At 41.0% G+C, this 27300-nt stretch overlaps 1 protein-coding gene and 1 long non-coding RNA gene across 2 annotated transcripts in view; one reads left to right on the top strand and one right to left on the bottom strand.

Annotated features, from left to right (window-relative positions):
• Positions 1–27300, top strand: part of LOC135166585 (uncharacterized) — a 120201-nt gene that overhangs the window by 88404 nt on the left and 4497 nt on the right. The gene's annotated exons all lie outside the window — the stretch shown is intronic.
• LOC135166759 (putative odorant receptor 71a) lies at positions 4167–14784 on the bottom strand. Its single transcript, XM_064129319.1, has 6 exons — positions 14681–14784; positions 13246–13492; positions 13153–13199; positions 4831–5035; positions 4602–4757; positions 4167–4507 (listed from the first exon to the last, which is right to left on the bottom strand). Exons 1-6 carry the CDS (start codon positions 14782–14784, stop codon positions 4469–4471), a joined length of 798 nt encoding a protein of 265 aa, XP_063985389.1. The 3' UTR covers positions 4167–4468.

Raw genomic sequence — 27300 nt, forward strand, 5'->3', positions numbered from 1 at the left:
CCATGCTCTGGCAGTCGTGGCTCGTGGAGTTTCTTCACACTGGAAGCAGCCAGTTTCCTATGCACTCACAGGTGCATCTATTGATGCTAAGAAACTGTGGAATTATCTGATGCAGATCATTCAACTGCTTGCTGATGCCGGACTCCATGTTGTATGCTTGTCATCAGATTCAGGATCTGGTAATCAAGCATTGTGGAATTCTCAAGGTGTTCATTGCATTCAAAACCAATGCATCCCGTCTTGCCCTCATCCTCTCCAGGAAGGAGAACGACTATGGATGGCTCCAGATCGTGAGCATCTCCTGAAAAATATGTGGTGTCAACTGGAGAGGACGGATTTTTACATCCCCGCTGAGATAAAACGCGCCAACAATCTGCCTGGGATGATCATTTCCATGCAGCATGTTGCGTCACTGGTCGAGGATAACAATTATGGACGTGGGGGAATTACAGTCGCCTACAAATTGGAGGTGCAACATTTGCAGCCTGGTAAATTCAATAAAATGAATGTCAGGCTTGCCCGTGAGGTTTTCTCTACAGAGGTTGGGAAAGCTTTAACTCTCTTGGCAAAGAACGGAGAATCAACGGTTCCTCCAGCAGCGGAAACCACAGGGTGGTTCATTCTTCAAGTCCATGAATGGTACTCCATTATGTCTGGGAGACATAAGAGTGAAGCCCTCGGGAACGACACCAGGAGTAGCGATAGGAGGAAGAAGCTGACGGAGTTTGTGGAGCTAGTGAAGGCTTTGACATTCAGCAAGCCTCCTCAACGGAAACTGTTGGTTTTCTGGGGTAGAAGAAGAATCAACACTGTTTGATTTTGTCTAATTCAATTTATTATTATAGAATATTACTATTGATTTCACTCAAGAGGCACTGCATACGACAAATGTTCACTATGAACTAAACTAGCTAACTGACCCTCGTAAGGCCCGGAGTTCAGACTCAGAGGGCAATAGAGCTCCCTCTCCCTGCACCCATCCTGGTCACTAGACGTAAATGGGGAAAACTATACGGGATAATCCTCATGGGATTTCCCCTTAAATTATTATAGGAGGAGGGCTCCATAAACATATACCCAAGAATATTTTATAGGGTGAATGGCTTTATAGCATGTTGAATTTTGCAGTGGAGAAAACTCCAAAATCCAACAGAAACCAATTCAACGTGGCATAGAGATGTCGACTCTAGCTACGTTGCAGTTCCACGAACAATACGTGCTCACCGGGAAAATGGAATACTTCCTCCCAAGTCGGTTCGGTTCGAGTCCCTGCGAGAATCTGTTTTCTCAAGCCAGAGCTGGTGACATGCACCCTCGTCCAGTTCGTTTGCGTCACAAATTCCGACTTCTAGCAGTGGCTATGTTTTTGAAGGTCAGCAAGAACTCTTCGTACGCAGATGACGATGAAGCTTATTACGTCGACTGTCTCAGGGGACGTAATAAAGAGAGCAAGCTGGTAGAAGAGGAAAATGGCGCGATGGCAAATCTCGCATTAGAAGCGTGTCAGTTGTCAACAACCCAACAGTATGGTGTCTACTTCCTGGCGGGTTGGATTGCGCGCAAGCTCCACGGATCCTGTGAAGAGTGTAATACCGCACTCGCTGCTCCTGGTATCGACACTTTTCTCCCGTATCAGTGAACAGAAGAGATCAGCAGAGGAGGCTTAATTCACCCAACGGGCCAACTCCATGAAATCACGTTGATTTCCGAGAGTTTAATGCAGAGTGCCGGGACGAGAGTTCTGCAGACACCAAATGTGTTGGAATGCCTCGCGACAGCGATCAATGAGCAGATTCCACCCGAGCTATCCCTTTGTTTTTGTTCAAAGCACGATTTAGTCAAAATGTGCATTCGCAAATTCCTGGACTTGCGTGTGCACGTTTTGGCGTTGAACATGTCTCAACCGGAAGTCGTGGTGGAATACGCATCTAGAAGCGGTTTCATGAGAACTTCTGCACAGTCTGCTGGGAAACGGAAAAATTCTCCAACGTGAAGGACTATCAAACACGTGGCAAACAATTCTCAGAAGATGCATTCATCAAAGGGAAGTTGAATATCATAAATATGTACATTAATGTATGCCTTTGGAACAAGTTGAACCTTCTTACCAATTTTAAATTTATGATCATGAGTTTGAAATTGGTCAAATGCATGATCATGAATTTCAAAATAGGTGGAAACTTTCAACTTGGCTCATTTCTCGACATATCTAATGAACGATACACTGTTTCAGCTAAGACTCACTTATTCAAGGACCACAATAATCACTAGGATGGGTTCCCGGAGCTCCATTGGGTCTTCCAGCTCTCGACGATTGTGTTCTACAATCTTGAATATGTTTTTCATTCTGATGCAATGGTTATTGGTAAGTTGAGAAGACAGTAGGTGATGGGACTTACATGTTTCTCACGTTATTTATTTCTTTACGCTTCCAGGTTTGCAAATCATAACGATTGTCCATCCCTCGACTTAGTGGATTAGGCCTACGGGGGATACCACTTTAAATAAAACGCGTCGATGACTCTACCTCTTGGATGACGTGGAAAGAGTCTCCCTGTAAATATTTTATTTGTGCGAAAATGAAAAATCGTGAGCGAGAATGTATCAATGAATGAAGAGATTCTTTTAAAAAATCACCATTTATCCTTTCTTTATCCATGTTTTTCATCCTAATTTTGTGATTTCCATGCCAACCTTTTGTTGGGAGAAATTGTAAAAAAAAAAAATTGAGTGCCTTCGCCGAGATTCGAACGCTCCACCGCAGAAATTGCCGAGTGGTGGGGACGAAACGCGCATGAGGGGAAGACGGTGTACAGCGCCGCGCACGGCTTCCGGAGGTACTTGTCCCCTGTTTTCTTGTCGGCGACATCAAAGCTTGAGAATACCTCCCTAAATCATACCTTACACCCCACGGACGACTTACCTGCCGCCTATTTTTCCCCAGATCAACCGTTCGGTACGTAACAAAATAGAGTGCGGGCCCGAGGTCGGTTGGGGTAGTCCTCAGTGGAGTTGAGGGACCGGAGGTTAGATTGTAAAATAATATAGCGAGGTTTAGGCCTGAATGAGTAAGACGAGGACAGCAGAGGGCATTTTTAGTATTTAAGGACAGCCAAATGATTAGGTTAGTTAGTTGTTAGCCGGAGTTCGAAGTGTCGGGTTTATAATTGTATTTGTAACTTTCTATTTTAAATGAATCTATCATATCTAATAAACAAAATTACTGAATTGAATCCTACATAAGTACAAAGTTTAACTCTAGCTGATCAACTCAATTCGAGAGTTACAACCATTCTGCCTGCTCAGTGTTGGAACTCGATTTTTCAAAATACTCAGCGAGTGAGTCAGAGGGGTGGAAGAACTGGAAGGAGACCTTTGATTGGTTAAAATTAGCGAGGGAATGTCCTTTGAGGGCTGAACTTGGGAGCCAGGGAAAAATGAGGGAGGCCAGATTTCGAGGTATTTGGGAAACTCTTTTGGGGAACTTTATATGGCATTTGGTGGCAAGAGGGTAATTAAGTAGGAACGTGAGGGATAGGAAATTGTGCGGATTATAGCAATAAACTAATTGAGGAGGAGATTTTGGATGGAGCACCTGGTTAACAGAAGTAAGGTTTTTGGGAAACTGCTCAAGATTATAGTGGCCCTACAACAATGAGTCTTTGTAGGATTTGTGATTTTCTAATTCTCACGCTTCCACTTGAGACGGGAAAAACATTTTTCTGTGTGGAAATTCAGAGAAGTTTGGGGTACGGTGTGTATGCGCTGTTGTCTTAGATCTACACAAAGTTGTATGACTGGGATCATTGTTGATATGAGTCATTAGGTCCACGGTGTTGTATCCCTTTTGTGATGTTAGTTATTCTTTCTAAGGAAACGAACTGGAGCGGATGTACCTTTTCGCGCGTATAAAAAAAAAGCATTTAAAATCCTTATTTACAAGTTTGAATTATTTAAAATTACCCAATTTCCAATTATTATCAAGGGTCCAATGCACCCGAGTTAAAAATTCAGGACATTTCTACCGAAGTGTTCTCTCGATATGGCTCTCAAGGTGCTGATATTTTTTGAATGAGGATTAGTGAACAATATTTAATTTTATAGCTCTCCTTTCCTTTAGACTACGTCCAATATATTGTACATAATTATCTCCCTCAATTTAATTTCACATGTAGCTGTTTATTCAGTTTATAACATTTACTTTCTAGTCAAGGACCCGATGGAATTCTAGCTAGATTATTTATTCAATGGGTTTTGCTCGAGACACCGTTCGAGAGTGTGCCTTGTCCTTAGTTCGTCCAGGATGAGAGGTCTGCCTCACAGACAAGGCCCTTTTGCCTATGGGGGTGTCCAAGTGTTGGGCGGTTTAGATCATAAAGAAGCCCAGTATTTTCCGTCATTTCCTGACGAGTCTAATGTTTCAGTTGGCGTCAAAAATATTTCCAACAGAGAATAAGGCGCCACAATTCTAGAGAATATTGTATATAGAATACGCAAACTGAAGTGTCTGAAAAAAAAATTATAATTACTTCGATATCAATAAAAATCAATAACTGTTGGTTCAATAATTTTAACGCGTATTGCATCTCAACGTTACTTACATTTTTCAATGCATGTAAATCCAATTTCAGAATGCCACAACAAGTGAAAACAAACGGCTTTTTACTATTGATCATCATGAACTTTATCGATTGCTTATGAGCTTCACTCAGAGCAATCCAATTGGAAGTGTATAAAACATCCGGAATGCTCTCAAACTACAAATACCTTCTTCATTACCTTGATGATTCGGCCATTTGCACGAAGGTTTAAATGTTTAGCTTAAATTACCTCCAAACGGGTTCGATGGCCAGCGTAACAGAGAAGAAATATTTGATGAAGAATAGCTCCAAAATAAAGGGTTAATTTTCCAAAATTTCTTGAAAATACTGGTGTCCCGGACATGATGTAAACCGTTGAACAGAGGATCAATGATGTTGTTAAGTATTGCATCAAAACCACGAAAGAAAAAATTAATTTTATGTCTCTCGCCGATCTGAAATGTCATAATTACAAAGAGTTGGCAAATTAAATGGCAGGGACTCAACTTGAAATTTTTCAATGGTTTTTCTACCCATCGAGAGACGTGAAAATTACATATGATGGTGATTTTTTAACATGAGGGATAACGTTTTAGGAAAAATTCTCGTGCTAGCACGAAATGTTGGATATCAGAGTGAACGTACTCGTTTGTAATAATCCACAAAAACAAAAGAAATTTATTTCCTTGTCTGGGAGTACAATTTATTGAGAAAACGTGGAATACTGGTACTGGTACTGGTTCTCCACCAGAAATACAAGCGGGGGGTACATTGGTAAAATGTGCGGGAAAATCAAGCTATATACTTTAAATCGCAGACGGTATATGATCAGTAAATTGGACAAATGGTGGGCCATATACGGCACTGAAATGTGGAAATTGTCGAGATGGCCGATGACGAAACGGGTCCGGAGAAGCCGTGGGAATCCAGGTTAACCCCGAACTTTTTGTGGAGGGCCACGAGTGGGAGAGGAGAACTAGAGGTTTTCGATCAGTGCCCCGACAGACAGTTATCGAAGGAAAGGCGAGCGGTGGAAGGCTGTCTAAAAGAGCAACCCAGAGCTGTGGAAAATCAGAATCTCTCATCCGCTTTGGCTCCGGCAGAATGGTAGGGTAGGGCAGAGAACTGAAGAGTAAAGATTTTTGGCGGGAGTAACTATGACTCTCTTAAGGTCGTAGTTGCTCCGTACCCAAAGGCGGCGTCATACGCCACCAAGTACCTACTTCCACCTCCTGGTGGTGGGCGCCGAATGCCGGTCGCTTATGGCGGCTGGTAGCTAACGGGGGAGGTTATCAGACCCAAGGTCGTCGGGCCCGGGGCTCTGGAAGCCTGCAATCTAGGCGAGGGACCTCCCGGCTGTTAGCGGTTTTCCAGGGCTCCGATTAAAGGTCGGGGGTGCAGGGGCTCTAGTTGCCTCGACGGCTGTCGGTTTTGCACTCCGGCAATCGTGAATAGCTTGCACCAAAAGATTGAGAAGAATTACTGGGGCCCTTCCCCAGCCGTCGGGTTATACCTCGGAAGCCCGGCCAAGCTATTTCTAGGGGAGTGAGTTCTGAGGAACCACCCTCCCCTCGCGTGCTCGATACCCGTGCTTCCCCATTAACATCTGCGGCAAGCATATGCCGCACCTATCAGCCTTCACGTCCGTTCGGTACGTTGCGAGGGCTGGCGAATCATATGCACATGCACCGTCCCGCAGCGCTACCGCCAGAGCAGCGTCCAGTATCTGGTGTTGCTTCCCCGGTCGCATCGACATCTGCTGCGTAGGAAGGAGTCGTGTGTCCTGATTGTGCCCGCAACTTTGGTACGCGTATTGGTCTTGGCGTCCACAGGAGGTCAAAACATCCGGACGTGGTGAACGCTGAGATTGTCGTCGATCGCACCGGCAAGAGATTGTCGCAGGAGGAGTTGATGATGGCTGCTGCGGACGAGGCTTATGTTGCACACTTCGGGTGTGACAGAGCCGGAAACTGTGTTCACTTCATCAATGTCTTTCTGGCACCTTTCTTCCCTGCACGGAATTCCGATGGGATTAAGTATGCCAGACAGACGGTGGGTTGTCGCCATTGGTCCAGCGGGCGCTTGTAGCTCTCCAAGATGTCCTTCCTGTTTCGCCCTCGCCGCCTCACGCTGAAATACCCCCCGAGAGCAGTCTGGACATCAGTCCACCCAGTATCTCGGAGAAGGGAGCGTTGCTCCCACCTTGCACCGCCCGGGACATGTATGCAGAGGCCATTAGGCGTCTCATGCGTGAAGTATCACGGGATGATTCGAGTCTGGGTCATAATTGGCTGGGGGTATCGCTGAGTCGATTCGGTCCGTAGCTGTGTCCCCAGTCAGGCGAAGACGTTGTCCTTGGAGGCGGCGTGGTGATCAGGCGGATGCGGAGGTGAACCGCCAGAAGATCAGGCGTAGGGAATATGCCAAGGTGCAGTCTCTATTTAGAACCAACATGAGCAGGGCTACAAAGTTGGTCCTGGATGGAGAGGCAGACGTGATAGTGCCTCCTCCGGAGGAAATGCTCTAATTCTGACTGGCGGACTGGCTGAGCCTCTCTCTGTCAAAGACGTCGGCTCCGTTGACGTCCCTAATCGCTCGGATCTTGGTATTGGCGGGGTTACGCCACGGACATGGAAGCAGTGCCCGATCGCCGTTAGGGCTCTCCTCTACAACATGATTGTCTACAGCCGCTCTTTCCCGGAGAACGTCCTAGTGAGTAGGACGGTCTTTCTGCCCAAAAAGGCGAGTGCCAGATCGCCTGCAGACTTTAGGCCGATAAGCATCGCCGCGGTGGTTGTGCGCCAGCTACATAAGATCATAGCTCAGCGGATGGTAGGTGATTGGTTGGTTGATGAGAGGGCGCGTTGCTTGGAGGATGGTTGTGCCGGGAAAATAGCTGTTCTGGCTTCTGCCATCAGTCATGCTCATAGTCGCCGACAGGAGCTTCACATAGTGTCGCTCGAAGTTCCTAAAGCATTCGACTCGGTCCGTCACGAAGCCATAACATCGGTCCTCACGGAGGCGGGTGTGCCTCGTAGTCTGGTGAAGTACGTTGAAAGTACATACCGCATCTCCACTACCATCTTGGAGGTACCGGGTGGGAAATGCGGGAAAGTTGTTGGGAGCAGGGGGGTTTGGCAGGGGGATCCAATGAGTACTATCATCTTCTCATTGGTCACCGATCGTGCTCTGCGATCCATAGCATCTTCCGTCGAGTACCAGCTGGAATCGGACCGTCGTGTGAATGCCGTTGCATACGCAGATGATATCTGTTTAGCGTCGTCATCGACCACGGGTATGTCGACGGCATTGATTGCAGCGGAGAATGCAGCCAGCGAGCAGGGGCTTGCGTTTAACACCTTCAACTGCGTTGCTACCTCAATTGGTCCAGCGGGTCAGTCGGAGGAATTGAATAAAAAAGAAGGTCAAAGTATTGACCTCTCCCCCATTCAGGCTTCGTGATGGTTCATCGGGCAAGCAGCTGGACCCAACCAAGGAATGGCGATATCTCGGTGTGAATCTCAGCCCGGCTGGCCTGAAAAGGGTGTCCCCGTCCGTAGAGGTAGAACTACAGCGCATTACGGGAGCGTCTCTGAAACCACAACAGCGTCTCACCATCTTACACTGCTTCCTAGTAGCCAGGCACTAGCATCGTCTGGTGCTGGTTGGGTATACGCTGAAGGTCCTGCATGTGCTCGACCTTCAGATGAGAGCTGCTGTGAGAAGATGGCTTCGGTTCCCGAAAGATGTCCTGGTTGCGTATTTCCATACAGCCTGTGGGGACGGTGGTCTCGGTGTTCCCTCCTTTTTACGTCCATCCCTCGCCTAATGCGGAACCGGTTCATGTCAATGAAGCAGTCTTCGTTTCAAGTCGTCAGGGTTGAGCATGAGTCGGAATGGGTCCAAAACCGCATCCATTGGACCAATAGAGCATTGAACCCGAATGGGGAAGGACTCTATAGCCGTGAGTTACGGCATAAGCATTGGGGGAACAGACTTCACATGTCTGTCGATGGCGGGGAGTTTAGAGAATGTGGGCGAACGTCTGCCTCTACGAGGTGGGTTGATGCAGGTGTATCATGCGTACCTGGAAGAGACTACGTCCAGTGCCATCACACCCGCATTAAGTGTCTTCCCACACTGGTCCGTACGTCCCGCGGTGGGAGGCACGTGCACACTAACATCAAGTGTCGTGCCGGCTGTGCGTGCACTGAGACGCCCGCTCATGTTGTGCAGTCTTGCTTCCGTACATATGGAGGTAGGGTGAAGCGGCATCATGCCGGGTGCAAGACCCTCGCTGACTATATGCGGACGCGTAAGATGGAGGTTTTTGTTGAGCCTCATCTGCGCACGGAGGAGGGTCTGAGGAAACCGGACCTCTTGGTCAAGACGGGCAAGAGGGGATTTATTGTGGATGCTCAGATTACGTCTGACGGTTCTCCACTCGACGACAGTCATCAGAGGCAGGTAGCGAAATACAACACTTCGCAGGTTAAGGGGACGGCAGCCACCATCCACAGTATAACGCCAACCTCGGTGACCATAACATCGTGCATTGTCTCGTGAAGAGGAGTCTGGAGTGGGGCGTCCGCTGGGTCATTAAGATCTTGTCTGGGCATGCCGATAAGGCTCCTGAGCGGTATGACGACAAGGGTTCTACGAGGGTCCCATATCAACTAGACCCCCTGGGGCCAAATGACATCTAAGGCCGCGCGAGCTGCGGTGGACTGATCCGAATTGCAACCCCCATCGCATTTGGTTACCTGCGCCACAGTCCCTGCAAACAACATCTTGCAGGGCTTGAGATCTTAAATTCGGCAGCAGGAAATAACGCCGTCGCCCTCGAGGATATCGACGGATAAGAGAAGGGGTTTTAGTGGGTATGCTGTCTACAGTGACTCCCGCACTACCTCGGCAGCAGTGCTGAGGTGCCTCTAAAAGGGTTCCCTTTCTTATAAAATGAAAAAAAAATAATATGTTGAGGATATGTGTAAAGTGGGAAGAGTAAGAACAGAGAGCATAGATGCTACTAAGATACGCCAGTGAAAGTTATAACTTCTTCCAGAATCACCAGACAGGGGAGAAAGTTTTTGGAACAGAGTGGGAGTTTCCTAGGGAAAAAAGTGATGTGAACACCGTTAAGGTGTGGGAACACGGGAGAAAGCTGGGAATAAATATTTCAAAGACGTAAAATACAGGCTCTGTGACTGTGCGGGATCATTAAAGGAAGTATGGGATGATGGGCGAGTCCTTGAGAGGTCAGAGTCAATGGTGGAACTGATGGTAGGTGCACCAACCACCGAGATCGCAAATGTTTCAGATCTTGGAAAAAATTAGCGAGGGAGCTGAGGGAGGAGGGAGAGGGTGCAGAGAGGAGCAATGAGCTTGCCCATATTTGAAGCGGTACCCCGCAGTTCAGCAAGCAGTGGAAGAAACTTGAAGTCACACTGGTAAGTAATGTGATCCTCAGGTATTTCCTATTAAGCGGATGGGACCCGTAGCTTCGGACTGCGCGTATTTCTAGTTTTTATATTACGAACACATTTTACTACTAGATCGTTTTTGGTTCTGCTCTTTGTTTTTTTCTTGCTAGTTTGTTGCTGTTATTCAATTGGCTTATTAGTCCGTAAACACAAATATAATGTGGACATTCCCCACAACCCGAAATGCAACTAGTTATAAGGTACTGTCTATGCTAGGAGAGTCATTCTCATATGGGAACTACATGGGGATTGCGATTGTAAAGGGAGGAGTACACAATGTAAAGGCCCGAAAGTGTGTACATCTAGAGACAATAAATAAAAACAAAATGAAATATTACAAATATTTTTCGACGCAATATTTTGTGTTTTAATTTTTTTGTTGATTATATTTCATTACTCAGTCTGTTGGAATTGGTGCCAGTCGGCAGGTCCGTACTCACACACACTTGCGAACCGCTCACCCTGGGACAACGATCAAAACAAATCGGTCGTTGCCATGGGGCTAATTGGCATACCTTTGGTTTCGGGCCGCCACTTCCTGGACATAGCTCGCTATTATCCTGCATAGGATAATAGCCCCACCAAGGTCACGTAAGATTAGAATTCGGAGCAATTCCAACAAACGGACTAATCGCCCGCTCATTCGTTTTCGGAGTGTCGTATCGCACTACACGTGTTTTCTTCTACCACTCCGCTCAAACAGTTCGAAGTCTCTCGAAAGTTCGACCGGCTATTTCACGGATTTTCCGGTACAGCTGATATCGGGCCAGTTATTTGTTTCCGACAGCTCAATTATGCATTTTTTGTTATCGGAACCGCTCATTAACATTTTTATAAACTATATTGTACAGTTACGGATTTTATTGTAAAATAAAAGTGACCTGTGGTAATGTGCTGAGTGCGTTATTTTTTCCAAGAGCTGCTTGTCCCCCCCCCCTGCGCCCAACCCTTGCGATCCAGATCCTTCATTAAACACAATCAATTTCCGAAGATGTAATTGAGAAAACTGGAAATACACTTACACTATGATTTTAACAGCTATATTTATTTTACGTCTGTGATATTTCTCTCAATAATATGTTATTGCGTAATATTGTTGTTTAATAACATTTTGTCATGTGATGTTTTGTTGTGTATTCCAGAAATTTAATTTTCTTTAGTTCAATTCTCTAATTTTTATAGACAATGTCTGTTTCATCTCTAACAACTATATTTTTATTTATCCTCTAATTGTGTTTTAATTATAAGTTAGTGTCCTCCACAAACGGAAAATATTCTAAATTGCCATGCATTTTGGAGAGCGAAAGGAGAAAGAGGACGCGAATAAGTGCTCTTTTAATCCTTTTTTTTATCCATCTAACCCGGCAATTCTAGAGTGAAGCACGACCTAGTCGTTTGGACAAAGCTGCTGGTGTTTTATATTCGTTCAAATATCACATTCAATTTTGAATTTCCTAGAGTTGTAAATTCTAGGAATCTGTCCTCTACAGAGTGATATTTTCGAATATACACTACACGCTGAGGTTTTCTTTGTGTAGTTGTTTTATGTGTTAATGTTTAAGAGAGTTGGAATTAGTATAATTGATACACAACACCTTTTATTCATGATTTCACATATGTAGATTTACAAAAAAGAAAGGTGAACTATAACACTAAAAGAAGGGAACGGATCCCCGTCGAGATGTTCCTGCAATGATGATCGCGACAATACTGACTATGAAAAATTATAGGAGTGGGAAAATGAATTTGAAATATTTGAGGGTCGAGGAAAAGAAGGCAATAATCCTGCTAATAAAACAATTGTAGTAGGCTGGAAAATGATAAGTGCAGTGTACAATATAATATTTGGGGAAAAGAATCCATAAGTAATCCCTCGCGCAGAGTTTACCCTCAATAAAACGATTAGAGCGGTTCCAAAAAGGTACTGGAAAACATAATGAGCAATATTCCGAAAACATTCGAAAGAATTCTATGATTTTATTGGACTCTAAGGAATGTTTGAACATTTTGTTTTATAGATTTATTGGAAAATTTGGAGAAAAGAAAATGGGAATTGAAAAATTGCAAAATAAGAAATATATCTCGCGTGTTTGACACGCAACAGCTGGACATCTACGAAAAATCTTGTTCCCCAAAACTCATAAAGGTAAATAGCTCAAAAACTATTTACCTTTTTTTCAACCCTAAAATCGCGCGAAGACCAAGAACCCCCGAACTCGTCATTTATGATGGAAAACTCCCCAATTTCACTAGCACCCATATGCTGAACACATTTTTAGAAGGATCTGGCCAGAAATTTAGGACTTCCCAAATGTCAAATTTCTGCCGTTCTTCAAGTCACACGCTCTCTACTCCTACCATCAATAGATCACACCAATGGGTTCGAAGGTTCTTGGCCCACCAATCAGGGAAACTAGAAAATAATTTTTGTATTGCAATTTCTCTCCTCTTTCTTCGGACTCTCTCACGAGAAAAACAAAGAAGATAGTTCAATTCGTTTTTGGGAGTGAAGTTAGAGTGAAGTCTTAAATTTTTGTATCCATTGTATGCAAAGGCCGTATTCAATAAAAAATAGCAAATAGAGTTTTAAGCAACCCAGTGTCAGTCTCATGTGAATATTAGTTTCCCTAAACAATTAATTTTCTTTTCACGCAGTTATTGTTAATCGAGTGACAAACCAACACCCGGAGAGACTGCTGAGAAAACTTCACATTTTGAGTCATATTAATTTGGTAGCTCGAGTGTATCAATTCTGAGTTGATACAGTGTCACTCCGTGGAGGATTTACGAATTTAAATATACGGAGGGGGATTCCTTACTTTTCTGACAGAGATTTGGCAATAGAATGATAAAAGGAAAAAATTAATTGTGTCAATTGAAGCATCTCAGGTTTTCTCACTCCAACTTGACCAATAAACTGAGGAAATAATCAGAAATTCTACCAGAATGTTAAAGAATAACCACTGTACAATAGTCTAAATCCGCTCATCATGGCCAAAGAGTTGAATCTTTCGACTCGAATGAAATCGGCAATCTAACCTCATAATAGCGATGTGATATTGAACGCAGGAATGAAGTGATTCCGGTACCGGCAATTCCTTCTGACGAAAAGTTTTCTTTGTGATATCAACTTTTGCTAGAGTGATCATCATTATTCGCAATCGATGCTTCAATATCTTCACGTGAACGACGATCTGCATCATCATTTCGAAGAAGAAAACGTTATATATCGTATTGAAGATGATGGCGTAGAGCATCGCAATTGTCAAATACACCGATGACAGCCACCATAACAATGGGTCGGAGCAATTGTATGGGACCCAAGTATCGAGGGGTAATATTCTGTGATGCCAAGCTCTCATGAACTCATCGATTCCATAATACGCCGTTGCGATCATGATGTATGCCATCGAGTAGACGGAGATACGTCTGAAATCAATAAAGAGCATTAGGAAAAGATCTATTGCCGAACTTAGTTTTTGATGGGAAACATCTATAGGCGCACTCCTAAACCGAATCGTTGGCGTGGCGATACTTGCCGTGGCGAGCAATCTCCAGGCTATACTAAGGTATGTTTATCTATATTCTGTCTAGTAGAGTGTACGGTGTGGCTTCTCACTCAGTTCGACGTTGTTGTTTACTACGGTACACATAACCTGCGTTTTATTGAATTTTTAATTTTAATTTTTGACAATAAAATATGTGTGACAGTGATAACTCAGAAGATCAAAGTGATCAACCTTGTGCAAAGAAAGTGAAACTACACTATGGTATACTACCAAGTCATCAGTAAGTAGATCGTATTTTTCAAGTCTCCATAATTGTAATTATTATCTTTTTATATTTAATTAATTATATTCATATTAATCATATTAATAATTTATATAAATTATATTAATATTATCTTCAATTAAGTATCTTTTTATTATTCATGAAGGAATTAATATATAAAAATTTATTAATAAAATTTATATTTGCAAATCTTTAGTCATATATTGCAATAATTAACTAAGATTTAAGTTCATGAGTATATTGAAGCCACACTTAAAATTTTTTTTTTTGTGTATTTTAATATCATATTTTTTAAATATTTCAGTTCCCAACAATCATCGCAGGGATCACAACATATTCTTATTGAAACTGGACGCCACCCTGATCATTCAAACACAAGGCATACTATCAATCTTGTGTAAGACTTTATTAATCGAATAGTACCAGACTATTTTAATTTTTATCTTAGATTTTATTAACATATTTATATTTTTTTAATATAAATGTTTTTTGATATGTTTTTTAATATGGAACAACAATAGATGCTGTATTTGTGAAATATCTTGATGATGTTTCGTCCAATACTTTTGTAACGTACTTTAGTTATCATCGATCAATCGTCACAGTAATACCGGCAGAGGAAACATCAAATATAACTATTACTGAAATCACGAATGAAAATATTTAAATTGTGGCCACTTGATATTAATATCGAACTTTTATATCACATGTAAATAAATGTTTATTAAATAAAGTTACCATTTTCTGTAAGAAATTCGTAATACTTCATTTTTCCATTAGGCTATATTTAATTCCTGTAATAATATCATCTTCTATGCATATTACTTGTACACACATGATGTTTCACATCTGCCAGGCGTCCCATGACGGCTTATTTTTTTAAAAGTGAAATTTCTTGACCGATTTCGGAACGGGTTGGCGTTGAACATATAACGCCACCCGGAATGAAAAGAGCAAAAAGGATAAAGATGAAGTGCGCGAGAAAGAGAGAGACAGTCGCCTAGCAGCCATCACAGCTCCTTTAGCCTCTTCCCCCCCTCTCCTCGTTTTCCCCCCCATCTTGGTTTTTTTCTGCACTTAGGTCCCACAACTTCCACCACCCTACACGTAGGTTAACAGCCTTCCCATTCTTCCACAGAGCTTCCCCAGTTTCCATCGGCTTCTGCCCCCAAGATTTGCATCGACCTTCTCGCCGCTTCCCTCCACCAAGCCCTATGTCACCTCCACAGATACTCCCTTACAACCACCCCGCAGGGAAGTTGCACGTGCAACTTCCCTGAGTTCCCAGCGATAATCTCTGCTCCCGCTTACTCGGCCTGTACGCCACCAATCCCTCGGCCCTGCTCCTTTGACATTCCTCTATCTCGATGCTTGATCTTCAGTAGCCGTTGTCCGTCCCCCCCCCTCCAATAATTTGTTCTTCCTTATCGTATGATTATTCAAGCCCTCCTATCACTTTTCTTCAATTATTCATCACGAGGCGGCCCCTTACAATTTGATTGCCTCTGACTCATCTGTACCTCGTCGTCACCCGTCATCGCAGCGTCCTGGGCGTCCTCTAACCTCGTTACCATGCCCTCCTCGGCCACAGTTATAAACGTCGCAATTTACCTTGAACCAGCTTACTGAAATTCACCTCAAAGTCTATAAGGATTTTGCTTCCCCGCTATTGTCACCGATCTAAATGGTGCAAAATGCCATCTGCTCTGTCCCTCACCTGCTATTTTCATCCCCACCCCTCGGTTTCAATGGTAAATCCTGCTGTTGAATCTTCGCTAAAATTGTGTTTTTGTTTTTGTGGTTTTTGCGACCAAAAAATAATGCTATGTTGTGCGGTTCAAGGATACAAATCGGCTTATAATACGAATCCCGAAAAAAGTACATTTTTTTCGGTTCCGAAAAAAGAATTAGCAGAGTGGAGAATCGCATTAAATCGCGATAATTTGAGTGCTGGGAGAGCTGTGTGCGAAAAACATTTTCGAACTCAAGAAATAGATTAGACGGAGAGAGCTGCTGTTATTAGAAATGGACAAGTTTTCGGCAAGGTATGTCTACAGAATTTTTGCTCATGACAAATGATGTGATATTCGGGTGAAAAAAATTGGTATATATGTCTTAGACAAGCTTAAAAATTCTACGGCGCAAAAAAGGAGTAGTTCCGTCCATTTTTCCCTGGACCGAGGACTGGAATTCTCTTGATTTGAAATACCAGAAGAAACAACCAGCTCAAGAAGATTTAGTTCGAGTCAACGCAGGTGTGTGATTGATAAAGGAGAGCTCGTTGATGAGGGACTGGGCTCTAATAATTCATTTCCACGCCCCAATAGTGATGCACCTAATGCTGTTCCGATCCATGAAAATCAGTAGAATTTGGAATTACCCCTGAACATCCCTTCAACTTCAAATTTTAGTGATAGTGAGAATCTTGGATCTTTGGAAAATGCATGTGCTTCGCCATGCTGCAATAATGAGGCAGCTGATTCATGCTCAATTTCTTCGTAACAAAAATTATTGAAAATCAAGACTCATTAAGCGGCCCAAACCATGTGATACCAGTAATCTAGAAGGCGATTTTAATAAAATCTAATTTAATACCTCAATTCTACGTCTTACATCAACCTTGGGATTATGTCGATCATGCACCGATTAGACACATTGAAGAAATCCAAACTTTGATAAATACTATTGATGGACTCAATGTTTGCGCCGGCCCTCTTCAGCACGATGAATTAGATCAATCGAAATGCAGTCTGCCTCACAAGGACATTACAGGCATTTGGCGTCATAACAAATGCACTTTTCTAGTTGACACGCCCAACAAAAGTAAAGCATGTCATTCCTGTCAACGAATTAAAAACACGGTAAGACAACAACTGCGTCCAGTCAAGAAGTCTGGTGATCCACAACGTATTCGTATCGACGTATCGCTGAAAAAAAAGATCTCCGTAAAAAAATTCACACTGCTAAAAAAGCCACAAATCGAGCACACGAGGAAATATCGGAATTGGGGAAGAAGCTAGAGGCGTTTCGAAGCAAATTAGGAAATTATGGAGACGTGAATCTGAGCGAGTATGTTCAAAGTGCAAAACTTACCGAGAATACAGCGATTGCATTAAAAGAAATCTTAAATTGTGGAAAAAAATAGCCCCAAAGGCAACGATACAGCGAGGAGTGGATTTTACTGTAAATGTTGTTGCATATGAGGTCTCCTAAAGGATATTAATTTGTCCACAACCACGGAGTCCTTCCTGTGCCTGATGTTTGCACTCTCAGAAAGTGTATTTCTGCTATCCCTACTTCTTGTGGATTTGATCCCCAATTGTTTGAAGTCTTGAAAACTACTTTCGCCAAGCGAGAAGATAGGGACAGACATGGTATATTACTTCTCGATGAGATGGGCACTCGGGAAAGCCTTGGCGCGAATTGTCACACGCTTACAATGACGGGCTTGGTCGATTTTTGGAGAGACTGGACCTGAAGCAACTACATTGGCTCAGCGTGCTGATCATGGACTCGTTATAATGTTTCAAGGATTGAGTAAATCCTACTCCCAACCCATTGAAGTGCATCTCGTGGAGCAGTAAAACGCGAGATTCTCGCTCAACACATACTGAAGGCCACAGTATTCCTTGAAAAGGCTGGAGCTATAGTACATGGAGTTATAACTGATGGGGCCAGTACCAATCGGAAATTTTGGAAATCTTTTGGACTTTCTGGAAGGAGAGACAAATTAACGATTTCCTTTGGACATGCTCTCGATGCGAATCTCCGTGTGTCCATTTTTTCAGACACTCCACACTTGATTAAAACTATTCGCAATCTCCTACATAACCAGAGAATTCTACAAGTGATTTATTTACATCATTTTTTCCACCTCAAATGGTTTGATTTGTAAAACAAAAAACCGAATTTTGATCGTTCAGATGGGTCCTAAAGAACAACTAATCAAGTGGGACCATTTGAAAAGTATTCACCGAGTTGATAGAGAGGCAGTGAAATTAAATCGGAGACCATTCTGCCCCCGCCCCACTGTTAACCATTGGGACCTGAATAGTGCATCAAAGATGAGGCTCAAATTGGCGACTCAAGTGACTTTTATCCATTGTCAGCATCAATTATAAATGAGGAACAATCAATGAGTTACTATTGTTCATTCAGGTTTTCAGTAATTTAGTCGCCTACGGTTTAGAGGCATATTCAAAGGGAGTGGAAGAGTTATAGGATTCTAAAACAACTGCCAGATTCTGCAAATGGAATAATGACATGTTCGATGCTTTAAATCGCTTAGAGGAAATCGAAGCTGTTTTACCAGGCAACATTGACTATAAAGTATGAAGTTATCAACGCATGAGGATTCTACCTAAAGTTCATCTTTCGTTTCTTACAGATCATTCAGGAGAGCATAAAAAACTGGATGATTGGAAGAGCAGCGTAGAAGAAGGAAAAATTGACAAGAACTTATTTTTAGCACCTCAAACAGCTCAGGGACTCCGAGTGATATTACAGTCGGCATTACAGCTTATCAATAATCTCGCTGATAAATGTGGATTTTCTGACGTTCTCTCTGAAAGGTTGAATCAAGATAGCCTCGAGGTTTGCGATTGTGTTTGTAACTTTTGAGGCCAAAAAATAAACACTTTAACGCTTCAGCTTGCACTACTCCTCCGCTTCACACGCTTTGCACTAACTTTTACTGTGATTGATTCGCCCAGTGTCGAACAATCCAAATTTTTAGGTCATTTTTTTTATTAAGATTGTAGGTCAACTTGAGCGCTTATAGATTCGTTCACTGCTCCGGAGTTTATGGTCATAACTAATCCTTAATTCATCTCCCGTTTTGTGTTTGGTGTTCTTTTTCCTATTTCCACTCTAGAAATTTTTCGGTTGTATACGAGAAACTGGTGGAAGTGATGACCATCCACCTACACCAACTTTCTGCAACTATACAAAATTCTCTCCATCTATAGTGCATTAAAACCCCCAAAGACGGGGAATTGTACAGTGAAGAGAAATGAGCTTGGGAAACCCCTAATTACTCTCTCTGAATTGAAAGTGATTTATAAAGATCGCCAAAATTCTACTTTATCAGAAGAAATTAAGAAGAAAATCGAGGGAGTTGTCAAGCACGAGGAATGGAGATTAGAAGACTTGATTGAACAGTCTGAGTATGATTGTGTTTTGCCACACATTCATGACAGCATAATGTATTACACGACAGTTAAAGTAACGCAATTAGTGATGAATACGATTTCATGTAATGTCTGTCTAAAAGCATTATTGTACAGCGACGACTCACCCATTCTTCCTCAGTCTCAACTTTCTGATTCCTTACTGAAAGGCCCCTTGTTTCACCCTAACATTCGGGTTTATCGCTTCATTCTGTTCCTGGATGACAAATTTGTCAAACATAAAGAGTCCAGATGCCTCTTTGATAACATCCTTGCGAACATTTATACTTGTTCCGTCGCTTTCTCTCCCTTACACAAAACATGCGATCGAAATACTGTATAAAATTATTCGGTGTTTCTTGGTTGTTTGCTTGCAGGAATTCTGCGCGGATTCTAATCGAAAGCAAAACAAAATTCATCGCCAAAAGAGAAAAACGGCCAAAATGGTTAAAACGTAATTTGCAGTCCTATAATTTTGAAAACAGATAATGAGATAAATTCTATATATTTTTTCACCATGGTATGTATATACCTAAGATACGCACTTAGTTCTCATTTTTATAATACACTAAATGGAAACGAATTATCGTTTTTTCTTTATTTTTTTGCCAATGCGCATAAAGACTTTGGCGCGTATTCAAATCTTCAAACTCCCAAGCGGGACCGAGCAGGTTGCTATCAGCGCCACCTAGGACGTGACAGTATCTGGGCAGCTATCGGGCAGGAGTTTCAGCGGGCTGCCCTGAACAGATTATTGCCTCCGTCGATTGTCTCTTGAAAGCTTTTTTGTCCCAAAATCTGATGAGACTCCTGCACCCCCCCCTCCCCCGCGTTCCCTGACAATCCAATTGTAAATATTATGGTTTTTAAACCGTGAGAGACCAGCGATGATAACAAATTTGGACTTTGCATAATAATAATTTGCTAAAATGCCAATTTGCAAAAGTGTTATTCACTCCACCATATTCTTATCTTTTCCCTTTGACTTTTGATTCTCTCATATCACTAAGAAGTTTCACATCTTCCACGCGTAGGGATTCCAGGCACCCAATTGATTTTCATTTTCTAGGAAACCATTTTATTCCTCAAATTAATTCGTTCCTTCTTTTCGTCCCTAAAATATTTTATCCGAAGAGTGAATTGACAAAAATTGAAATATTACCGAATTTCGTCGCTGAAGATATGATAAATTCCACCTTCCTCAGAAGTCTGACATTTGAAAGGAGGCCGTTCCATCATTTTCAGAATATTTATAATTTTTGAACGACAGAAAAATAAGTTAAAACCCTTTAAACCAATACCAATTAGCGTGAGAAATAGTAATTGTCCAATACTTTTGCGGCCTGAGAGAGCGATATTCATAAAGCGAGAAAGACAGTATGCGCCAATCATGGTTATAGATAAAATTGCATAAATATTGTAGAGAATAGATTTGATTTTTGATAAATTTTGTGGCTTCCATAATCCCATGCATTTCAAGACGAAAAATGGTCCCTTTTGGAAATCCATTGATGAACGGTCTCCTTAGAAATGATTTGATATCACTGTTTCTTATTCGTTTTCACTGTTCATAAATGACTTACGGTAAAATTTATTATTATTATTAATTATTGCGAAAACTTATATTTTCAATAGACAAGGCTTTCAGTTTCTGAAATTATACAGCACTGTTCAGTTCAATTCTTCAAATTATACTACAGTATTTCTCCCGTAAATAGTGAATTTCAAAATTTCTCAAATTATAGGGTAATTATTTTAATTGCAGACTTGGCACATTAAACGATTAATAATGATAGTGGAGTGCGCAGTAGCTGCTTGAATACTTCCCGAACCCCAAACAACCCACCGCTCCTATTTCATCATGAAATAATAGCTGAATAACTATTTGAGATCCAATTTAGTTGTAGTTGTTATACTTGCAACTGTTAGATGGGGATATCAAGAGACATATCAATCGGCATATTTACGTACACCGGAATTATTAATTCATTGGCTCGATTTCAATAAAAATGACCAAAGTCATGAAAATATTTCGACATTTCAACTTTTATGTGATAACGGAAACGATATAGCATAATGGAAAAAGTATTGATAATAATAAATCGTATGGAGAAGGCATGAATGTACCTCACGATTTGAAATTGTTATAAATTTAGGAAATTAAATAGTCAATTTATTACGGAAGGTATGACATCATGCTGATAAGTTGGGAAAAAATATCGATTGAATTTTTTCTTCATGTATCAATTATTCATTTTTTATTGTGGTTGAGCTTTGTTTAATATGAAGTTGTTGTGTTTGATAATATTTTATTTCTTAAAAATTAAATATTTAAACAATGTCTGGCGAAGTCGAGCAAGCAAAATGCTTCGATTTCCCAACTTCGGACATTGGCCTCATCCACAGAATGCGATGAGCAAAGCCCAAATAGTGCGACGTCAACATCGAACCATCCGCACACGGGCATTGGCCGCAAACGCATTTCCGACCCTTGCCAAAATTAAAAATCAGTCTTGTCCTAGCATCGCGAACGATCACACCAAGGGGCGAACTCCTTGAAACTTGAGGTACCTGATTTCGGAATCAGTCCATAATTCTGCCCGGCGTTTATCTTTTGTTTCAAGTATCGGGAAAAATAATCACATATAATACCACAAGTGGTTCAAAATTATCGAATATTTCCCGATAGATTCGTTGCAAACAAATGAAGGAGTCAAGTTTTTCAGGCTAAAAAATCACGAGTGCGAAGCACGAGTGATTTTTCCTGAAAAACTTGACGACTTCATTTGTATACAGGGAACCTAGAGGGAAATATTCTATAATTTTGAAGCTCGAGTGGTATTCAGGGGATTATTTTTCCTATCCAAATTTCGGCCAAGAGAATTGTGCCATGACATGAAAAGAGGTTTATTTGGTTAAGTGTCGTTTGTTTACCAAAATATTCAAAAAATTATCGCTGATATTCGAGGTAGGCTATACAAAATATGAACAAATGGTGCAATTCCATTGGCTGAAATTTGGGTGGGAAAAATAATCACATATAATACCACAAGTGCTTCAAAATTATCGAATATTTCCCGATAGATTCGTTGCAAACAAATGAAGGAGTCAAGTTTTTCAGGCTAAAAAATCACAGGTGCGAAGCACGAGTGATTTTTCCTGAAAAACTTGACGACTTCATTTGTATGCAGGGAACCTAGAGGGAAATATTCTATAATTTTGAAGCTCGAGTGGTATTCAGAGGATTATTTTTCCTATCCAAATTTCGGCCAAGAGAATTGTGCCATGACATGAAAAGAGGTTTATTTGGTTAAGTGTCGTTTGTTTATCAAAATTATCAAAAAATTATCGCATATAATACCACAAGAGCTCCGAAATTATCGGATATTTCCCGATAGGTTCGTTGCAAACAAATGAACGTGTCAAGTTTTCCAGTTTAAAAATCACGAGCGCGAAGCGCGAGTGATTTTTCTGGAAAACTTGACAAGCTTATTTGTTTGTAGGGAACCTTGAGGGAAATATCAGATAATTTCGAAGTTCGAGTGGTATTCCGGGGATTATTTTTTGCATCCAAATGTTGGCCGATAGAATTGCACCATGAGACATAATTTTCAACGAATTGCCATTTAATCTGTCAGATACAATTGAGGGTTACTTCAACATTTGTTTTTTTTTTATATATATCAACATGCAAAATTTCCAGTGAAATTTCCAAGAATTTCCGCTGAAATACCGTGTTGACTATATAAAATAACGTCGAATGGTGCAATCCTATTGGCCAAGATTTGGATGGGAAAAATAATCGCTGAAATTCGAGGTAGGCTATACAAAATATCAACAAATGGTGCAATTCTATTGGCTGAAATTTGGGTGGGAAAAATAATCACAAATACGCACATCTTCGTAGTGATTATTCCCGCGGTTAGTTTTTGAACCGAATGATCTCGTGCGGTACCTTTCGACGGGTTGCAAAATTACGCGTTACGGTTGCAGTGCAAGATCAAGAGAGAGGACTCATACAAAAACAAACAAATACAAAATATTGCAAGAAGGAAAATTAAAAGAACAGTTATATAAATCTAAAACTAGTGTTCTGATTGGAGTGTGTCAGCAGCTGAAAGAGTGAATAACCCTAATCAGGCTATTGTGGTAATATTTGGGTTAATTCATTATTCTCTCTCATATTTCGCGAATATCTTGTAGAAAGATCAAATTCAACTTGATGTGTTACTGTTTAGTCACATAAATAATCATTATTGTTATACTTATACTTATATGGTCTAAAATACATTCAATATCGTACAGTTCTGTGAGAGTTTATTTGAGTATTGATCCTCAATCCCTTCTATGAAACAGATGTGCCCAGCACTTTAAAGGTAAGGATTCACGCTAAACAAAAATAATTATTTTATTGCGCGGCTCTGAAAATTGAAACTGATATTTAAATACAAAATACCATTTCAATTTTCCATATCCAACAAAGTTTAGGTCACGTGGAACCATGAACTTCTTAACAACTTCGATTAATTCCTTTTTAAGCTCTGCAGTCAACAATTCCCCACTTGTGTATTTCTAAAATTGAAAAATCGGTCGTTAGATCGTTATTTGTGAATGGGAAGAAGTTTAATAATTTTATTAATTTATTAGAAAATTAATTAAAATTTTTTATTTTATGGAGAATTTAGTTGGAATTCCGGTTCAATTGAAAATTATCTTTCTAATGAAAATGTGATGGCGAACTATATTCGTTATTAGAGATTGGATTTGTTGATTAAATATTGATTCATTTTTACTGCGGAATAAGTTATAAGACGAACTTTCTAAGAAACATTTCAAATAAAAAAATATTTTCTCTTCCTCTAGAAGATGGTTTCCATTATCCTCGAGAAAGAAAATTTGGGCCTCTGGTACAATGTATCAACCACATGCAGTTCTTACCCTCCCCCCCTCTTCAGTGCTCCTTGGCAGTGACCCTTCCCCCGGAAAAAGCGTAATTATTGATTTGGTCCTTGATCTGCACCGCAGAATCAGTTAGAAAAATGGCGGAGGTGGTGTGATTGGCGGACATTATGGTCGTGGAACCCTGGAGGAGAACGCACTTGGGGAATCTCAGCGTTGGGGTAACATCACGAGTCATCCTGAAGTAAGGATTCTGGTCGATGACATAGAGAATGAGGCACTTAATCTTTTCGTCCTTGAAAATGAAGGGGAATGTCGTGGACCGGATTGGAGCTGGCTGTAAAACGGGGAACAACATCTTGCCGACTGTAGTACTACTCGTGAATCTGAAAATTCCTTTGCTCTAATTAGTGGGGAGAGTAAAGAATGAATCACTTACTATGAATTGTGATTTTGTTCATGAAATCCCAAGTAATAATAATAAGATTTAACACTGTACCTGATTGAATGTCATCTTGCTCTTGATCGACATAATATTTTGATAAAACTTAGGATTGTCCCCAATGTGCTCGTGCCCGAGAAAATAAACGTCTTTTCAGGATTGAAGCCGCAGGCGATGATATCCTTGGAGTTCTCATGCGTCAGTTTCATCACCTCATCGACCGTCAGGTTCTTCCAGGTGAAATGAAATCATGAAAAATCCAACAGGTAAAAGAACCGTTGGATTTCTCATGATATAAATAGAACGCAAAAATTAATCTCATTCGCTTTTGAGTGTTTATACTTTAAATTGAAAAAACATTTTTATGGACTGGAAGTTCATAAAAAGGTTATATAATGTTATATCTGTAGCGAAGTGGCAAACTAGGATAAGTGAATTTTTTTTGAAAATAGGTTTTTTGTTTAAATTGAAGCATAACATTGTTCCGGAGGTCCTCACAAAAGGATTTAGCTGAAAATTAATTTTTGGCTCCAGTATCGAACAAAAATGAGGAGGATAAGTGAAATTATGACAGCGCAAATGAAGATACGTTGACATATCCTCGGAGGTTGAGTTGCTGAGAAAGGATAAGTTGACTTATCTTAGTACTTTTACACGACTTGCTTCATTGTTTGAAATCAACTTAAAGCGATCCTTGGCGTAGTTCGTTGCGTGCTTGCCTCTGAAAACAAGCCGCTCGAAACAGACCTGATTCAAATTCAGCACTTGACAATTTATTCAAACAAATCAACAATAATTCGCTGGGGATTCCGGGACAATAGTTAGAAATCACGTACTGAGTTTCCCGGCTTATGAGTCGCACTATTCTCGCAGCAGAACCTCCAAGAAATTTCTACCGTCTCACTTGACCCGGACTCAGATGTTTAAGGGGTTATTCTCATGTGAGCACTTCAAAAAATCGATTTTTTTTTTTTTGATATTTTGACAGTAAAACCTATTGAAAACATGCTGTGAAAAATTCAGACCGAAATTCATAGTATTTGATAAGTTACAGCTCATAGTCGCCGACGTGTGGTAAGCGATTGTCTACCAGGCTTTCAACTTTAAACGCGTTTTTCTCGAATCATCATTTTCTGAAACGGTCAAGGTCCTACAAGAAAAAGTATTCAACCGATTGCTTTAAAATTTACATATGTTCTTCTACTTATTTATAGTTATCGTCCCTACCACAATTGTTTATTTTCGACAATATCTTCATATTTTTTTTAAACGATTTGTAACGAAAAAGAAGGAGATTTTCGTGATTTTTTTTTTGAAGTTCGATATTTTTTTTTGTTTTCAATGAAATTGATTATATTTGGTAGGGACGATAGCCACAGATCTACTGAATAATAATCCATTCGATTTTTTTATGTCAGACAACATGAACAGCCGCTATCACCTTGACCAGTGAACTACCTTTTTTTGTTGGGGACTACTTTGACTTAAAAAATATATATGTTAAAAATGTAAAAAATGAAAAAAAAAATTTTTTTCGTATATTTCAAAATACAAATAAAAATATATTGAAAAATCAACATGATTGAAGTTTGTTGTCGCATAAAAAAAAAATTCCGAAAAAGTGGTAAAATATAGGCGTTCACATGAGAATAACCCCTTAAACTGTATGAGGAAGCATATCCTGATCAAACCGTTTCGAGATGGTGATATGAACAAAAGATCAAGGCGCTTGGCTTATCATTCAAGGAACCGAAAACTGACACGTGCAGAACCTGCGATCAATTGCAGATTCAATTGAAATCAGCTACTACCGAGTTAGAGAAGACTTATGCCAAGGAACAACTGGAATCTCATTTAAATATGGCCAATGCACCATACAACATGAAAGACAATTATTGTCAAGTGCTGGATTTGAACCAGGTCTGTTTCGAGCGGCTTGGTTTCAGAGGCAAGCACGCAACGAACTACGCCAAGGATCGCTTTAAGTTGATTTCAAACAATGAAGCAAGTCGTGTAAAAATCCTAAGATAAGTCAACTTATCCTTTCCCAGCAACTCAACCTCCGAGGATATGTCAACTTATCTTCATTTGCGCTGTCATAATTTCACTTATCCTCCTCATTTTTGTTCGATACTGGCACCAAAAATTAATTTTCAGCTAAATCCTTTTGTGAGGACCTCCGGAACAATGTTATGCTTCAATTTAAACAAAAAACCCATTTTCAAAAAAAATTCACTTATCCTAGTTTACCACTTCGCTACAGATTTTTCATGTATCATTTAAACTATAAAGAAATGATTGGGCAAGGTGGAGATGGGAGAATGCATACGTAGGGAGATGAACGGACATGAACAAGAAGGACTGCAGAGCCTACGGAAGAGGAGAAGAAGCATTGAATCATATCGTGGGTTGCAAGGTGCTGAGGAAAAGACTAGGGGTGGAGGATGAGAGTTGGTGGAAGAAGTGGCGCAGAGTTAGCAGTGGATGGTATTGGAGGGGAAGGTTGGTGGAGCTGATAAGGTCCCCCACATGGTAAAAAGAATTTGAAAACCAACACGAAAAGAGGATAATAGAGGTTGCGAACTCTTATAATAGACCAGGAATAAATCCTAGTCAGAGATTGTTTCGTCTCCACCAGCTATTCACCTTTTTTTTCCTCAACCCTAAAATCGCGCGACGACCAAGAACCTCCGAACCCGTATTTTATGGTGGGAAACTGCCCAATTTCACGAGCACCCATATGCTGAACACACTTTTAGAAGGATCTGGCCAGAAATTTAGGACTTCCCAAATGTCAAATTTCTGCCGTTCTTCAAGTCACACCCTCTTTACTCCCGCCATCAATAGATCACACCAATGAGTTCGACGGTTCTTGGCTCACCAATCAGAGAAACGACAAAATAATTGTTGTCTTGCGATTTCCCTCCTCTTTCTTC

This window comes from Diachasmimorpha longicaudata, chromosome 10 (assembly GCF_034640455.1).
Source record: "Diachasmimorpha longicaudata isolate KC_UGA_2023 chromosome 10, iyDiaLong2, whole genome shotgun sequence".
Lineage (NCBI taxonomy): Eukaryota > Metazoa > Arthropoda > Insecta > Hymenoptera > Braconidae > Diachasmimorpha > Diachasmimorpha longicaudata.

Excerpts from the sequence above, each read along its gene's own strand:
- LOC135166759 (XM_064129319.1), bottom strand. The coding sequence starts at position 14,784 with ATGTTCAACGCCAACCCGTTCCGAAATCGGTCAAGAAATTTCACTTTT. Across the intron at positions 13,200-13,245 it reads TGATGCAGATCGTCGTTCAC|CAAAAGTTGATATCACAAAG; the intron begins GTGAAGATATTG and ends TGATCACTCTAG. Across the intron at positions 4,758-4,830 it reads GCCATCGAACCCGTTTGGAG|TTTGAGAGCATTCCGGATGT; the intron begins GTAATTTAAGCT and ends AGGTATTTGTAG.